Raw genomic sequence first — 17,963 nt, forward strand, 5'->3', positions numbered from 1 at the left:
GGATTTTGGCTAAATAGAATCATGATAGCATTAATGAAGCACAAGGAAGATACAGGGGTGAGAGAGAAACAGTAGACTGACAGAAATGCACATTGCAATGTGTCAATATATTTTTTTTAAAATAGGTAGTGATCATAACAAGTCTGTAATGCAAAATTGTTTATTGTTTCAACTTGATAACTCTCCTTTATGCCTTATGGTGCTCAGATGGATAAAACTGAATATTAGAGCTTGTTGCACTCTCTACCTAGCTTGCTTAAAGCTAGGTAGAGAGTGCATTGTACAAATAAACTCCTCTTGTACCTTTCAGCAATTGAAATGACAGAAAATCTTCAATGATGTGTACTTTCATGTGTACTTCCTACTATGTATATAACCCCCCCCCCCAACCCCCCCCCCCCCCCCATTCCAAATTAAAGATGCCACCTCTTACAGTGGTATAAATAGTAGAGTCTGTAACTTGTGCATATTGTTTCCTCTCTCTCTCTGAATGACATATGTGATAAAAACCTTTTCCCAGTAACACGCCCATGGTGTATTAATCAGCGCATGAAGCAAAAAATAGCACCGGTGTGATAAATGTATCGTGCCTTGCAGAAATTACTTATGCGATGCGGGAGCAGGGAAATTAGCCTGCCCAAGCCCCCATTTGCTACATCTTAAAAAAAAAAAAAAAAAGCAGCTTGAGGAAGACCACTTGCCCCATGGTCTTCCCTAGAAACAGGATTATCAACACTGGCCTCCAGCCATGAAGAAATCAAGGATCAAAAGACGGCTTCCTCAGAAGTGAATTAATCACTGCCCTTTTAACAGTCCTATCATAATACCCTCTGCCCAAGGAAGAAATAATTATCTGAGTTATCCAAGGTAATAACTCTTATTACCTTTATCATTCAAAAAGGTGCCAGATCAAACATACAAGTGGTGGCTTTAGCACTTTGTAAAATAGCCTCAGTGTCTTTATTGATTAACATTCTGAACTCTGTGAATGCACATTATTGCACAACAGCCAGTGATAAAGAAGCCATGCTTCTATATACACTGGTTGCACTTGCAAACCAGACTCATTTTCTGCAAGGATGGAATCTTTAAATCTCCTGGACTGATCTTTTATGACAAAATATACCCAAATCCCCCATTTGCCCAGGTGCACAAGAAGAAGTAATAAATGGCCATGTCGTAAAACGTTTATTGCAAAAATAGCCAAAATGTATTTACCAACAGAGGGGCAAACACCTTTAGCAGTAAAGGGGTGAAAACATGAATTGTGATGAATCCTTTTTCTGAGAGAGAATGTTATCAAGTGGTTTTAAATCTAGAAACCAAAACGTTAATAGAGACTGAAAAAACCATGTCTCATATTTAATATGAATAACGGATTATCAGTGTCCTATCTTATATCGAAAGTGCTTTACCAAAGCAAATGATAAAACTTATAATTAGAAATTACTACTGGGAAACATAGATCAGAAGAATTCAGGCAGGCTTGAGCTATCATTGCAAAGGCAAAGAGATAAATCTAATAAAGAAATAGCAATACAATGGCCGAAAGGTGTTTATGCTGCACAAGTATTCTGACAGTGACTTTCGAAGGGGCGCGTGAGATGCACACTGATGAGCGTACGTCAGCGTGCGCCCAGAGTAGGCGGAATTTTTTTTTTTTTTTTAATTTTTTATTTATTGCATTTTATAGTTATACAAGTAAACACTTGACAGAAATATCTCAAGTACAATTATATTTGAAAAAAAAAATAGTACTAATATTCCATAAAGCAATATTCTTAATGGTACTCAATCTTAATAAAAGAAAAACGGGAGAGATTGAGTAGGCGGAAATTTTTTTACATGTGCGTATGTTCTAAAATAGCCTTGCTGCACATATGTGTGCTCCTAATTTTGCAAGTAAGCATGCCCAGCTGTTAAAAATCAGATTTGGGCTGCATTAGTCAGGGAGTTTTATAACCGGCGCACATACACGCCATGACCAGTTTCACCAGTTCCTCCACCAGTTCACCCAGTGTAGAGCTTAAGTCCTCCAACCCCCCCCCCCCTCCTGCTTTAATAGCTTGCACTCCCCCCTGTCAGCCCAGACCCTTTAAACCCCTCAGGGATGGCTTTTTTTTTTTTTTTAACTTACACCTCCTCCATAGCAGAAGCAAAGTTATGCGGCAATGGACCTGGACGCGTGCCCAGGCACGTAAGTAATTACGCACACATCTCTTGGCTAAGCCCTGAAATGCCCAGACTGTGCCCCCTTTTTGAATTTGAGTGAGATGTGCGCGCATCTGGGGGCTTTGAAAATCCGGTGGGCGTGGTGTAAGCCCGACGTTTGCGCGCATCCCCTAATTGATGCGCACTGGGCTTTTAAAATTCATCTTTGATTTATTTATTTTGATTTATGTCTTGCCTCTACTAAAAAAACAGCCCAAGGTGATTTAAGAATATTATACATATAATGAGGTAGATCTTCAAAACATACGCGCGTGCGTACTTTTGTTCGCGCCACCGGCGCGAACAAAAGTACACCAGATTTTATAAGATACGCGCCTAGCCGCACATATCTTATAAAATCCGGGGTCGGCACGCGCAAGGCTGCGCAAAATCGGCAGCCTGCGTGCGCCGAGCCGCACAGCCTGCCTCAGAGGGAATTTTCCTTCCGCGTCCCCCCACCTTCCCCTCCCTTCCCCTATCTACCCCACCCCCTGGCACAGGCCGCAGTGCCTGGGGACTCGGGACCGCCATCCTGGCCCGCCCCTGGACCCACCCCGGACCGCCCCTGACCCCAGACATGCCCCCGGACACACCCCCTCCCGCCCCTTTTACGAAGCCCCGGGACTTACGCGTGTCCCGGGGCTTTGCGCACGCCGGCGGCCTATGCAAAATAGGCACGCCGGCGCACGTAAATCCAGGAGGATTTACGCGCGCAGGGGTTTTAAAATCTACCCCAAAAACGAACATCTATTAAAAAGTTGTAAAATTAAAAAATAATCAATTTCCCGATATATAAAATAAAACAAAACTTCCCTACATCTTAACAATAAAAGAAATTCTGCCAGCATAGATTATAACAAAGGGAGGATAACGTTAAAACATGCGCGGTTGCACCCCTGTTCGTTTGTATAGGAGCACACGTGCTCATGCACATGTATTTTATATCCTGCATGCACATGAACAATGTGAAATACATGTCAATTTACCCTACAACATGCTCTTGTACCTAAAAGATACACGGCATGTATTTTGAACATAGCCAGATACATTTTAACTTCAGTGCTGTTGAAGACTTATCTGGCTAAGTAAAATAACTGGATAAGGAAAAGAAAAGCGCTATTTAACCGGATAAGCAAGATAGCTGGATAAATTAGGGTTTGAAGACTTTCCTGGCTATCTTACTTAGCTGGATAAGTAGCTCTTTTTAAGACTTATCTGGCTAAGTGGCGGCTTTGCCACCACTCAGCCGGAGAAGTCAAAACTGATCCGGATCAGTGGTGCGCATCTGCTATACACGTATATTTCTACTCCTGATCTTGAATGTTTAAGGCCTGGATTTTCCATTCTCGCAGAGAATGGTGAATCACGGTGGTAATGGGAGGGGGGGGGTGGGCCTGTGAAAGCCGGCAGCGATCGCACCACCGCGGTGTTATCGCTGCCGGCTTTCACACTCAATAGCGCCATCGTGAAAGGTGGCGCTATTGGGCGCGCTACTGGCGGCGATAACGTGGCTTACCTTATCACCGCCAGCGAAGATACCGCCGCATTCACTTCCTCGCCACCCCGACTCCTCCCCCAGGTTGCTATCGCACGTGCGATACGGATAGAAAATAACCCGCTAAGTGTGGAGATTTGGCATGCATATTTTCCTTAACATTTTTTGGCTTTTACACATGTATGTCCACGATTTTTAAAACACGTACGCGTGAAGGAAATTCACTTTAACCGATTCGGCCACCAGTTTGCCCAGTCCATTTCTAGGTCATTGATAATCCTCTTGGCTCTTCAGCCTGTTTACCCACACCCCTCCCCCAGTCTGTAATTGGCAATCAATGCTTTTAGTCTCAGTCCAGATAATTAGCAGGTGTGAATATGCACAAGTAACAGACTTACACATGTCCCTTTGGCGGGTTCTTAAAATAGCAAGGTAAAGGCGTTACTGCTGGGCCCACCCGCCCATGCGCTGTGTAGCTAGTACACGTACATATGGATGCGTGTGTGAACTCTTCATAAAATACAAAGTGCTCATGGGCCAGATATGCAAGTATGAGGCCCTTTGTGCGCAAATATCTCTTTTAAAATTCCCCTTTAAGCTGCTGAATCGGGATAATATTTCCTAAATAGCCATGTCTTAAGACTCTTCCTAAACTGTCTTACTTCTTGTTCCGCCTTCCCAGTGCCCTCCCTCATCTTAAGATTGAGGTGCAGGATTGTGTGAGAGCTGGGACAAAATGAATACAGAGAACCCCTCTGAAGTATTATAAACACAAGTTTAAAAAAACAAGAAAAGAAAAGAAATAGAATCCCATTGCAAAATGTTACTTTTTAATTTTTTTTTTTTTTTAGTGAAATAATGAAAAATAGTATATGACAGGGCAGTCTTGCCCAATTGTGAAACAAAATACCTCTGATGGCTTCCGTTAAGTACCTGACTACCATGGATATATGTTTTTTTGTGTTTTATTATAATGTAGAACTAAAATCGCAATAAGAAATATCTCACCCTCTTTGTTTAAAAATCATTAAAAAATGGTTGTAAGAGAGTTGGTGTTGACTTGGGTTTCAGGGACCAAATAGAGCTCTGCCAGAGCTCAGAAAGCAGGCACTATAGTCATTCTCAGTGATAAAGCGAACTGTGATTCTAGAAGTGAAGCATTTTCTAGGCTCCCATTAAAAATTGACACTTTTAATATACTACTCTATCTGAAACATCAGACTTATTAGATCTAGTCTTTTACTGCTTATTTAAATTTACTACCCTGAGATTTAATATAGGATTGTGTGTGCAGATTACATTTTCAGAATGGATATTTGACTTCTGGGATAGTACTTGTACTGCTTCAAAATGTTAATAATTTGATTTACAGTTGTAGAGGAGATACCTTGATATTTTAGTGTTACTGTTGCCATAGTTTCCAGTTTCATGTGTTAGCGTCCATGTTGATGGCCTTTTTTTGTACTATGTCCACAAACAATCTGGCTATATTCAGAGTCAGTTCCCCAAACGAAATTTTATGACACAAATAATTTTTCAAAATATTACAAAGTTTTTATTTCAAATCTATATATCTTGCAAACCTAGTTTTACTATCTTTATCATAGAGATTTTTTGAGGGACATTATTCTAAGCTGTATGATCTATGAAGTTCCTATTTGAAAATTGTATGATGCTCATTTTTGGAATGTTGGGTTTTTAATAGGTTATTTGTGTGGGGTAGAAAGAATTGTGATTTTGTATGTGTGAATGTTTCAGTTGTAGGGGAGTGTGAGTCTGAGTATGATGGATTTCATTCTTTGATATTGGGTATTCACTGCTCAATAAGATTGATGATAAAGGAGTAAAACTATTACAGTATGATTTCCTACCATTCTCTATCTATGGGAGAAAAGGGCTTGAGTCACTAAGGGCCGGATTTTAAAAGCCCTACGCGCACCGGGCCTATTTTAAAAAGGCCCGGTGATGCGCATAAAGCCCCAGGACGCGTGTAAGTCCTGGGGCTTTCCTAAAGGGGCGGTCTGGGAGCAGGGCGATCCGGGGCGGGGGCAGGGCTAGAGGCCTCTGATGCAGTGGCCATTGCCACTCTTTCGAAGGGTCGCGTGCCGGCAGGCTGCTGGCGTGCGCAAGTTGCGCCTGCCCAGAGGCAGGCACAAAAGATAAGATAATTTTGGAGGGGGCTGGGGCGGGGAAAGGTTAGGGGAAGGGGTGGGAAGGTTAGGTTAGGGGGTAGGGAACGTGGGAAGACAGCGCGGCTCGGCGCATGCAAGGTGCACGCGCCGACTCCTGATTTTATAACTTGTGCGCACGTACATGTGTTGCTCGCCGGGTAGCATGCACATTGCGCACGCTCCTTTTAAAATCTACTCCTAAGCTTTTTTTAAATTGGTAAGCAATTGCTTTTTGGGATAGGTGTGGTTATAAATTCATGAATGTTTATTTTCAGAAAGTAAGGAATTTATGAGCCATTGACCCTAAGCAAGACCACAAATTTAAGCTGCTAAACAACTTAGGGGAACAATTTGACACAGCTCCTGAAGGATTTCTGTACAGTTTACTAGTTTTTGAGCAAAAGTCTTTCCATGCTGCATCTTCACAGAGAGAGATCATAATTTGGAATTCATTTTCAAGAAAAATATGTGATCTAGTACTTGTTCCAATGCATAGACTAGAAATCTGCTGGAGACGAAAATAACCACAGGAAGCAAAACAGCAGAAAGATAAATGAAAAAAAAAAAAAGTAAATCTCTGAAACTTTCAGGATTTTCACTTTGGTTGTATCTGAACTTTTTCACAGACCCTGACCGTAGGCCTGCTTACTAAGAGGTAGTTGGAATAAACAAGCTCTACTATATTTATGTGGCATGATCTAACTAAGATTTTAATCTCAGTGTCCCTATGAATACTCTCTGTGGTTCCATCAGACTTCCCTATGCTGCCTGCAGCAAGGCTCGTGTTCTGCATCTATTGCTCCAATCTTCCATGTCCATGTTCAGCTTCTGACTTCTGCTTATTTCAACCTCTCAAACCTCAGTGATCACTTCCTTAGTCCTCCTACCAGATTCTTCAATTTCCCAGCTGTCCAGTCATATTCTCTGAACTTGTTCAAGTTCTTCCATCCTCAGTAGTGTCAGGTAATGCACTGCCCTTCCTGATCATCTTTTCTAATGCCTGTTTAGGGCCCCATTGGGATTCTACTAAGGAATCCGGCCTAGTAGCTAGGTCAAGCAGTGTAAAGTAGAAGAATGTACCATCTCTGCCACAACACTCTCATTGGAGGCTGCTGCAGTGGTTTATTTCTGCTTCATATTAGCAAGTGGTCCCTAGTATCTATGTGAGTTTTTTTTAGTTTGTATTTGAGAGAGTAGAGCTGTTTCCTTAAGTTTGTATAGCATAAGCCCAAAGCCTTAGCTAAGGAGTCTTAATAAAGATTTATTTCATCTCAAATTCAGCAGTCTGTCTCTCTCTCTCTTTCGCTCATTGAGTAGTTTACTCAGTGTGTAATTTGTGTTGGGAGGAAGTTTTCAGCCACCATTTCTACCTGAAAATTTGATTTTTTTTTACAAGTCATCCTGGTGTCCTTCAGTCAGAAGGATTGTTGCTAATCCAGCAATTGTTTAGAACAGCGGTTCTCAACCGGTGTGTCGCGGTTCCCAGTGTCCCATTGCCTCAGTTATGGTTCTCTTTATCTTTTTCCTGTCCCCGCGGGCCAATGGGAAGCCTCCACTCTTCTTCCTTTCTCTGCAGGGCAATTGGAAGCCTCCTCCCTTCTTCCTGCCAGTGGGAGTAGGAAGAAGGGAGGAAGCCTCTGATTGGCCGGTGGGGCAGGAAAAAGGCAGGCATCCTATAGCCCAGGGTGGGGTGGTTTGAGGGAAGGAGTGGCAGTGTCCAGGCCTGAGGCAGCAAAGAAGCCCGACTCTGTCAAATCAAGGCCGCCATTGGCCAGCAATGCTGAAATAAAATGCTGCGGTGAGCTGCAAAGAGAAGACGCTATCCACGCCAGGATTTCCCGCTTCCAAAGCAGCAGGGAACTGCGATAGAGTAGGGATTCCCCAAAGTAACAGTGAGTTGCAAGCACGAAGAGGCTGATTGCTCTGGGGATTCCCCCCTGACGGTGAGCGCAGCAGAGCTGCGATTAAAGTAAAAGTGGCACTCAGCCGTGCTGGTTACGGATGGGGCCATTGGAGCTCTCGGCGGCTGTAAAAGCAGGCAGATGGGGGGCCACGGAAGCCTAGGGATATCCTGGTAGCCAGAAGAAAGGCATGTGTGCCGCGGCATTTTTTTTTTTTTTTTAATAAATGTACGCTGCTTTAGTGCAGCTCAGAAGACAATGGCAGCACTGGGAAATCTGCCGCTGCAAAATGAAAGGGGAACATAGCATTGGGGCTCTAAGAAAAGTGTGTGTGAGAGAGGAGACTGGGCAGGGAGGTGACGGGTGTGTGTGAGAGACAGAGACTGGCCAGAGAGGTGACTGGGGTGTGTGAGAGACAGAGACTGGTCAAGGAGATGACTGGTGTGTGTGAAAGCAGAGAGAGGGTGACTGAGGTGTGTGTGAGACAGAGACTGGTCAGGGAGACACAGGGCAGGGAGGTGACGGGTGTGTGTGAGAGACAGAGACTGGTCAGAGAGGTGACTGGGGTGTGTGTGAGAGACAGAGACTGGTCAAGGAGGTGACTGGGGTGTGTGTGAGAGACAGAGACTGGTCAAGGAGGTGACTGGGGTGTTAAAGAGACAGAGACTGGGCAGGGAGGTGACTGAGGTATGTGTGAGACAGACTGGTCAGGGAGACACAGGGCAGGTAGGTGACGGGTGTGTGTGAGAAACAGAGACTGGTCAAGGAGGTGACTGGGGTGTTAAAGAGACAGACTGGGCAGGGAGGTGACTGAGGTGTGTGTGAGACAGAGACTGGTCAGGGAGGTGACTAGGGTGTATGTGAGAGACAGAGAGAGTAGAACTGGGCAGGGAGGTGATGTGTTTCTGTGAGAGAGAGAGAGAGATAGACTGGGCAGGGAGGTGATTAGGGTGTGCTTGAGAGAGACAGACTGGTCAGGGAAGTGACTGGTGTCTGTGTGTGAGACTGAGACTGGTCATAGGGTTTAATTGGGGTGTGTATGTGTGAGTGACTGGTTGTGGGCCTTAAAGAAGAGGACCATGAGGACAGAGCTTCTGCAACACTGCTGCTTCTGGTGAGTGCTTTTGGCCTGCAAGGGAAAGGAGTAGGAGAGTTGCTGGAGAGGGTATGTAAAGGTGGCTTTTTAAATGTATTTTTCTTGATTGACTGCCATTTTAATTATGGGGTATTATGTGATATGTCTGTTTTGAAATATTTTATTGATATTTGGACAATTTTTAATAACTTTTATGAGTTTTTAATTGTTGGATGTTCTGTTCATCAGCTGTTTTGAAACATTTATTAGTATAGCTTTACAGTTATTTCTGTGTGGGGATTTATAGCAGCTTGGCTTATTCTGTTTTCCTAATAGGAGGTGTATTAGTGTTTAGGGCCCAGTTTAATATTTGTAGAGTTGCCTTTTCATAGATAGGGTTGATACTGTTTGTGTGTGTTCCATCATATGAGTGTAACTTTGTGTGGATTAGTTTGTGTGCATTATTGCAGATCCTGGGACTATGTTAGGTGCTGTATTTCTCTTTCCATTTCTCCAGGTTTGCACTCCATGCAGAGTGGCTTTTTTGGTTTTCATTCCAGTTTCTGTCTCCATATTTATTATTTGTGGTCTTTTGGTAATTGGTGAAGGTCAGTTCTGGGTGTGTGAGCAAGGTAAGGTATTTTACTAGCATGTAGATATTTGTAACAATCTTATTTGTTGTGTTTTCACAATAGGACATGCATTAGTGGTAAATTACTGTCTTTTCATAAGGGGGGGTTATTGTGCCTAGTAGTAAAGAGAATTTGTTTTGCTTTTACTGAGATGATATCAGAACCAAAATATCTTTTTGTATGGTGAGTTGTATGGGTAATGCCCTAGTTCTGCTCTGCACCAATTGGGGGTCGAGAGGATTCCTGTGGATGCAGAGTGTATGTTTACATTTAGCCCCGTGATGGTCACATGTTCAGTTTGTTACACACGTGAGAACCACCTGTCAGGTGAATCCCGGCCTAAAAAGGTTGAGAACCTCTGGTGTAGAAAAGAAGTGGACAACCAGAAGGAAAGAGGAAGAACTGAGTCACATTCTTGATATTCATTAACAGCAAACAGCTAAGTAGGTGCCCTTAAGGTACATGAGAGAATGAGAAGAAAATTAGATAGTTCAACTGCAAGCAGTGTATAACCCCCATTTCGGGGTACATAAAATGATGGTTGGTAGGAAATTCCATATTGTTTAAGGGTCATCCCTTCCATCTTTTTCTGTGGGTTCTTCAAAATTGGTCATACAGCTGGTAAAGTTGACAGTGAATATTCACAATTACTGTTGACCTCAAAGGATCACCATGCTACCCTCTTTACTAACTTTTCTCTCCCTCAGCCTTCTGTGAGGGCTGGGTTTTTTTTCCCCTTCTGTCACATTGTGGCACCATGAGCAATCTAAGGGTAGCCAGAGGATAGATTCAGGCATAAACTTCTTTATTATTGATAAGAAAACACCAAAAGCAGCTCTGCTATTCTTCGCAGTTCAACAACACAAATGTAGTATCACAGCTTACAGTTTAGCCTTATTCTTTTCCTCCTGTTCCTGGCTAGTTATACAACCTCCCAAGGAACTCTGCCCAGGCTAGGATTCCTTGCGGTCTTAGGCTCAAGATAGACCAGGCCAGATCTCTGGATCAGGTCCTTTAAGCATTTTGGGGTTTTCTCCTATAAACTCCTTGACATAATACCATACCAAAACTCTTATCCAATGGGCACACAAAACATTAGCACCAAATTCCTTGACAATACAATACAGTTTCTCCGGGAACTATGGACACCCACAATGGTCCTCAATCCATTTATATGAATCTCCCCAATACCATCCTTCCAGGCTGATTTTTCCTAGAGACAGCACTAGTAAGAACTTCTGGAAACAATACCTTAGTACAACTTTCACGTTCTTGAACACTATTCCTTCTTCTCACAGCATCCTGCTCTGTCCCTTTTTTCTGTCAATCCTCAGGAGGAGGACATCACCATTCCCCACTCTGGCCTCTCCACTTCACCATGATGGCAAACTCCCTCTGCACTAGGTTCCATGGACCCCACTCATAAGACATACTACAGAGCCGTTCCCTACTGGGTTAACTCACCCACTCTGGTACTCATTGACTTCCACTCCAACCCTGAAAGCACATCTCCTTCAACTCTTCTCGGCCTCTGGCCTCTCTCTTGAGGGGAGAGGCCCTGCAGGATCCCACTCCACTTGGAATGTCCCCGGGCCCTCCAACCTATAGGCTGGGTACTCCAGTGTGGTCACATACATGGAGGTCCCTCCTTCCAAGCCTAAACGAGGGAGGACAGGGAAGGAAAGGGCAAAAACCCACCAAATCCCAACTCTTTTATATCTCCTACTTCAAAACCTGGGATCCAATAGAAAAAAAAACCAAACCCTAAAGGGAAAGATACATATTTTCCTCAAACACATTACATCAGATTACCCAATGCTCACTTATCAAGAACTAGCATCCAGTGGCCAACATTTTTATTACAAGCAATAATTATTATTTAAAATATGTCTTTCTCCTACCTCTGTATGCCTCAGAATTTCCAGGGTTTTCCCCCACCTGCTGCACCCCCAAGCTCAAATGAAGGCACAAATGGGTGGCTCCCTAGAAGTGAATCCCAGGTATTTCACGGGACATCTCCTTTTTTTTTTTTCTTTATTTATCATTTTCAAAAAAGTAGTACAAGAAAATAAATATATAGGTAGACTTTCTTACATCCGGATATAAAATTTAATCAGAATTTAAGGAAAAATTACTTTTCCTGAAAGAAAAATCCATATGTCCAGTCTCTTTTACTCATATCATAAATTATGAGGCAAATAAACCATTTTATCATCTACCTTTTAAATATCTTAACAACGTTACACCCTAAAGGAAAGCAAGAGGGGAGGCAAAGGAAAACTAAGTGAGAGAAATTATAGGAATTATATTTATACACAGTGACATTAACATAGGTTACTAACTGGAGACATCACATTTTAATAACCCTATCTTAATCAAGCGGAGAAGAGGTGGTAGGCCTACGGGCATCCACAAATTGACGAAGTTGTTCTATCTGAAAGAATATAAAACAGTCATCCCCTTTCTTAAGGATACACTTACAGGGATAACGAAGTGCAAATGTATATCCTAGAGAGGGTTGAAGAGACGGATTTCTCAGAAGACGGAACATTGACTGAGCAACTAATATCATGGCCCCATGAAGAAGGTGGAGAACCGAAACACGGACCGTGTTGTGGTAGTGCGAAATATACTACTTGCTATGCAGCACACTCATTCAAATTGGCTCCAAAAAATGCCTATATGAGGTCATATTAGTGGATAAATCCAAAAAGAATGTCTTTTCTTGCATAACCAAAAAAAAGAGAGGTGCTTTTGGTCCTTTTTAGTCTATAATTGTGTATTGGCTGAACCCTCCAAAGAAAAAATCAGAGAACTTTTTGTTATCTGTAATATCCTAGAGAGACAACATCCTGCCTTAAAGACAGAAATTCTCTCCTCCTAATTTGGGTTATCTGAGCTAAATCCGGATATATTCTTATTGCTTGACCATAAAACATTAAAGGAAATTTTCTAAAGAAATTACGCATCACATTATTCAGGTCAAGCACAGAAATAAACGCAACTAGTAAAGTGTTCCTTTCTAATACATCCGTATTGGAACTTTCTAAGAAGCTGGTTAAATTCGCTGAAATAATTGATACAGGAGCAGTCCCTGCAGTAGAAGGTCTATTATTATTCAGAAATCTACAAAAGTTAATAGATGTCATATTTTCATCTGTAAATCCAAGACCTTTTCTGAAGAGTCTTTTTCACGTAGTAAAGGGAATCTCTCCAGCAACTTTAGGGAAATTCATAATTCGCAAATTTTAAATGCCTGATGTTGTTTTCCTGGATTTCCAAATGTTTGGAACTGGCCATCTGTTCTTTTATTACAGCCACATTAACAGCCTAAAGAGACTGAATTTTATGTTCAGTCTCTGAAACTTTATTTATTACCTCGGTGTCCTGCTCCTGAACTCCAAGTATCTTTTGTTGAAAATTATAATTTAGGGAGTCCATCTTTAATTCTAGTCTTTTCATGGATTGACCTTGGCCCACCACCAGGTCCCACAGTGACTCAAGAGTCACTGCCTCCGGTCTAGGTGGCAATATTGGGGACTCACCGATAATGCCGAGAGATATATATTCTGACCTCCATCCATAGCAGCCTCCTCATCTCTCCCTCCGAGGCAGGCTTCAAGATTTGAGGTCCCTGAAGCTCCCACTCCGGCAGCACCTTCTGTTCCTGCCCGGGCGAGTTCCTTCGTTCTCGGCGTGTTGCCTGAGTCAGCTTCCACCCCCCCAGTCGCATTGACCGCGTCATCGACCTGCGACTGGGAAGTGACTCCGTCGGGTCACGCTGCGCCGGAGGCACTCTGATGTCGGGGCTGAGAGTTCATTTAGAGTTCATTTAGAGTTCATTTGTTTGTGAAGTAAAGGCAGGGGTGGCGGAGTTGGATTGGATTTTTTGTCCATGAGTATTATTTCAGTTTTGTCGTTATTGATTATGAGTTTCAGAGAATTTAGTAGATGTTTAATTGAGATAAGTAGATCTGAGATTTTCTTGTAGGTGTCTTCGATCGAATTTTGGATGGGAATTAGAAGCTGAATGTTGTCAGCGTAGAGGAAGTGTGTGATTCCATTTTCCTTTAGTAGTTGGCAGATGGGAAGAAGGTATATGTTGAATAGGGTGGCGGATAACACTGATCCCTGGGGAACTCCAGTGTTGAGGTTGATCATTTTTGATGGGTTGTTATTAATTAAAACTTGGTATGTTCTATCAGATAAATAGGAAGAGAATCATTGTAAGGTGGTGTCAGTTAAGCCGATTTGAGTCAGTCGTTCTAACAGTATATTGTGGTTTACTGTGTCAAAAGCAGCTGAGAGGTCAAGGAAGATGAGCAGGTATTTATCACCTTTGTCAAAGCCTCTTATTATTATGTCATTTAGGGAGAGAAGGAGAGATTCTGTGTTTAGGTTTTTTCTGAATCCATATTGAGTTGGAGGTAGGATGTTGTTTGTCTCAAGATAGTCGTCAAGTTGAGTGTGTACTACTTTTTCAATCGTTTTGGCTATGAACGATAAGTTTGATATGGGGCGATAGTTAGCAAGGATTTCAGGATCTAGGCTGCTCTTTTTAAGGATTGGTTTGATAACTGCAGATTTGAGACTGCACAGATCAATGCCTTGTTGGATGTTGTCTGAATGTAAATCCTGTTTTCCACATTTCCCCCTGCTGTTGAAGCAGAGAGCAACGCTGTATATGCATTCAAAGTGATGTATCAGGTTTAATTGGTTTAGGGTAGTAACCACCATAATAAGCAAGCTACCCCACGCTTATTTGTTTACCCAGATTGTGTTCAGTCCTTGTTGGTTGTTGTCTGAATGCAAATCCTCTTTTCCACATTTCCCCCTGCCGTTGAAGCAGAGAGTAACGCTGTATATGCATTCAAAGTGATGTATCAGGCTTAATTGGTTTAGGGTAGTAACTGCCGTAATAAGCAAGCTACCCCCATGCTTAGATTCCGAATTTAGAACGGCATCCGTGGTGTGTTTTTAGACTATTAATGCTTCAGCTGGGTCGGTGGTATGAGAAGTTGCACTCTAGTTATGGATAGGAAGGACCAGATGCAATGGTGTATCAATAGGCAGTGTTTTCTCAGCCAGCCTTCATAAGATGTAGCTTTTGATTTTCTTCAAATTGATATGTCAGATGAATAATTGAAAGTAAAGTAGATGCTTCCTGTTTAAAAAAAAACAAAACAAGCTTTTGGGATGTCTATTTCTTTTTGAAATATAGTAGATTAAAAATCTTGAAAGCATGCCAAAACTTCCACTATATGTCTGAATGCCCCTTAGGGACTGCATAGTATATATTAAATGCCTTCATTTTCCCAGTGTCACATAGCTGGTGGATTTAGACTCTGTTAATTCAGATTAAAATTGACTTTACAGATCTGTAAGGGGTCAGTAATGGTTTTTTTTCTTTGCATGGACTTAATAATATAGGACGTGTGTACTATATATGCCTCTGTATGTGCAAAATACTGTCATGGATTGCAGCTGAGTGTAATCTTCAGTAATATGAAACATTTGGATTAGTTAGCTGTGAGATTAGTGGTAATGATTGAGTAATTGAAAAGAGTGCTAAACACGCCATATTTTCATGAAGTACGTGTCTCCTGCCTACAGTCATACCATGGAAAAGGATTTCATTTAATAATCTCACGTTTGATTTCAGGTGACTGTCACGGATGGCGGTGTCTCTCCCAAGCAGTCGACCGTTTGGGTGGTGGCTCAGGTTCTCGACGAGAACGACAACAAACCTCAGTTCCCCGAAAAAGTGTATCAGATCAAACTTCCAGAGAGAGACCGGAAGAAAAGAGGGGAGCCGATTTACAGAGCCTTCGCCTTCGACAGAGACGAAGGCCCGAACGCAGAGATCTCCTACAGCATCGTGGACGGCAATGAGGATGGAAAGTTCTTCATTGACCCAAAGACTGGGATGGTGTCTTCCAGAAAGCAGTTCTCGGCGGGAAGCTATGACATCTTAACAGTAAGGATGTATTACCCACAACTCCGTGTACGGTGCTCACAAATTATTTGCTGTTCTGTAATTAGTCATCAGTCCTTGGGGGTATTACTGAGTGACAGGTGGACAAATCTGTATAGAAACAGAAAACGAATGCTTGTTAAAGAAGCGAGCCTTCAGACACCCAGGGGGTCATTTTCAAAGGCATTTCTGCAGGCGAAACAGCATTTTACCCACAGACTTGGCCTTTTACAAAATTGCCCGCCCGATATGAGGGTGAACTTTCACATGTGCTGCCTGTTCACGCATAAGTTTACGCAGTCTGAGAAAAGGTGTTTCGGGGGGTGGAGTCGAGGAGGAGGTTTGGATTTTACGTGCATGCTTTTCAGTGTTCAGAAGTACGCACCTACATTTTCCCGAGAATTTTCTGCGCCTGTAACACTGAGTGTAATTGCACACATGGAAATTTTTGTGGGATAAATTTTAAAGTGGATTTATAGGCATCAATCTATTTTGAAAATTGGTGTAACTTTACACGTTTTTGGTTTTGCTTTTTTTACCACCCAATTTAGGCGGGCTGTTTTTTAATTACCCCCCTACTGTGCCATGTTGTGAAAGGCAATGATCACAGCTGCTAGAAAGAGAAACTTACTGTGAATCAAGATGAATGCCGGCAGTATGCCCGCAAATTAAAAGGATGCAGCATACATGCTAACGGAGTGTATTTTCATTAAACCAAAGCTTCTCAGAGATCAGGGGGGGCTTTTTTGTTATTGTGGCTGGATGTGGGAATTGTTTACATCTTTAAGACTTAGAAAACAATATGTCAGAACGTGTTCAAGCAGCAGTGCTATCAAAAATATTGGGCAGATGATTCAGTTGGCAGTTCAACAAAATCATGAAGCTCACCCTTTTTTTTTTTTTTTTTTTGTCCATTTTGATTTTTCTTTCCTTCTCTGTATTTGTTCACAGGGCCGTCTCTTCGAGCACAACATTGAACCAAACTCCTCTTACACAATAAACATATACTGTATGTCTTGCCCATGATTTTGAGTCAGCGCTGTATCTTGCGCACAGAAGAAATCCTGACATGCAGGATTACAATATCAGATTCAACTTTCTGCGTTTGCAGATGCTGAGCCATTTTTTTCACCATTTCTTTTTCTCTCCACTTGCGACAGATAAAGGCAGTGGACAATGGACGTCCGCAAAAGTTCTCCACCGCACGCCTCCACATTGAGTGGATCAAGAAACCGCCCCCCTCCACCGTGCCACTAACGTTTGACGACCCATTTTACAACTTCACAGTCATGGAAAGCGACAGGGTGACCGAGATAGTGGGGGTGGTCACAGTGCAGCCCTCTAATATCCCGCTGTGGTTTGATGTCGTAGGTAAGTTCCTGCAAATAACCACAGAAACCCGAAAGGACCGAATCTTGGTTTTTGCAGAGTAGAACACGGCAAGATAAAAATGAACGGGCTCGATTCACCCAAATTATTTTTTGTCCTCTAGATGGCATATAGAAGCAAAATCCCAAACGCCAACTGTTCTCAGTGCAGATATTTGGGAGATAAGTGGCGGAAAATAAAATGATCTGCTCCAAAGGACCAGTACTTTTTTTTTAGTATGTGTTTTGGAGATTGCAGCTCTCGCCTTTTGTTAAGTTACTGTTCTGCAGTCTCCCCCCCCCCCAACCCCGCCCCCAATTGCTTCAGCTTCTTTCCCGAGCCTATCAAAAAAAAAGTCCAGCTCCTCCAACCATCTATATTTTTTAAAACTCGCATCCACCTCCCCCACCAATGGAACCCATGGTCAAGGGAAGGGTATTAGATACAGCACACTGAGCCTAGATCTAGCTCCTAATATGGAACCTAACATCGTGTAACTACAGCACACAAGTAGCCAGTATTCACGCATGTGCCCTGGAATACCCTTAGGCCACCTCTTTTTTGCACTGTGAAACCTAAAATAAGTGTGTACTTTTGATGCTTGTGAAATAGCACATGCGTGAATACTGGCTACTTGTGTGCATATATGCTATTTTTATGCCTAGAACCCCTTAGAAAATCCCCTCGTTTATGAAGAGGGAAGGAAAATGATTAACAAGAGCTAGTCTAAAGCAGAATAACTGATACTGAAATGCGTTATGGATAACCCACTAACCCTCCTTACTTATGCTCATCATTTGATCTCCTAGTATAGGTAGAAAGGCTACTTTGGAAATTGGCTTCCTGCTGACTCCTACAGAAAGGGTAAAATAAGGCACAAGTTAAATTTGTCTGCCCAGCGTTTGCAGGGGCATCACTTCCTTTTGTTTGAGGCAAGGTTGGTTACTATCCCCATGCCCCCAGGGCTTTATGCATGGGCAATTGCAATCAGGATCTGTAGGAAGCAGTCTTTGTGCTTCCGTGATTTAGGTCACTTGCTGACTGGAGCGTTAAGGCGAGGAAGACTGTGGTGTGTTATCCAGACAGCAGGTCTTTCAGAATTCCCCTAACCCCGACCCTCGCCTTGGCTAGAATTA

At 42.6% G+C, this 17,963-nt stretch overlaps 1 protein-coding gene across 3 annotated transcripts in view; it reads left to right on the forward strand.

Moving 5' to 3' along the window:
- FAT3 (FAT atypical cadherin 3) overlaps positions 1–17,963 on the forward strand; it is a 1,056,928-nt gene that overhangs the window by 778,429 nt on the left and 260,536 nt on the right. For all 3 annotated transcript variants that reach the window (XM_029602305.1, XM_029602306.1, XM_029602307.1), the window contains exons 5-6: positions 15,148–15,462; positions 16,620–16,830. In XM_029602305.1, the coding sequence (XP_029458165.1) occupies positions 15,148–15,462; positions 16,620–16,830 (526 nt within the window). The remainder of the gene's footprint in view (positions 1–15,147; positions 15,463–16,619; positions 16,831–17,963) is intronic.

This window comes from Rhinatrema bivittatum, chromosome 5 (assembly GCF_901001135.1).
Source record: "Rhinatrema bivittatum chromosome 5, aRhiBiv1.1, whole genome shotgun sequence".
Taxonomy (NCBI): domain Eukaryota; kingdom Metazoa; phylum Chordata; class Amphibia; order Gymnophiona; family Rhinatrematidae; genus Rhinatrema; species Rhinatrema bivittatum.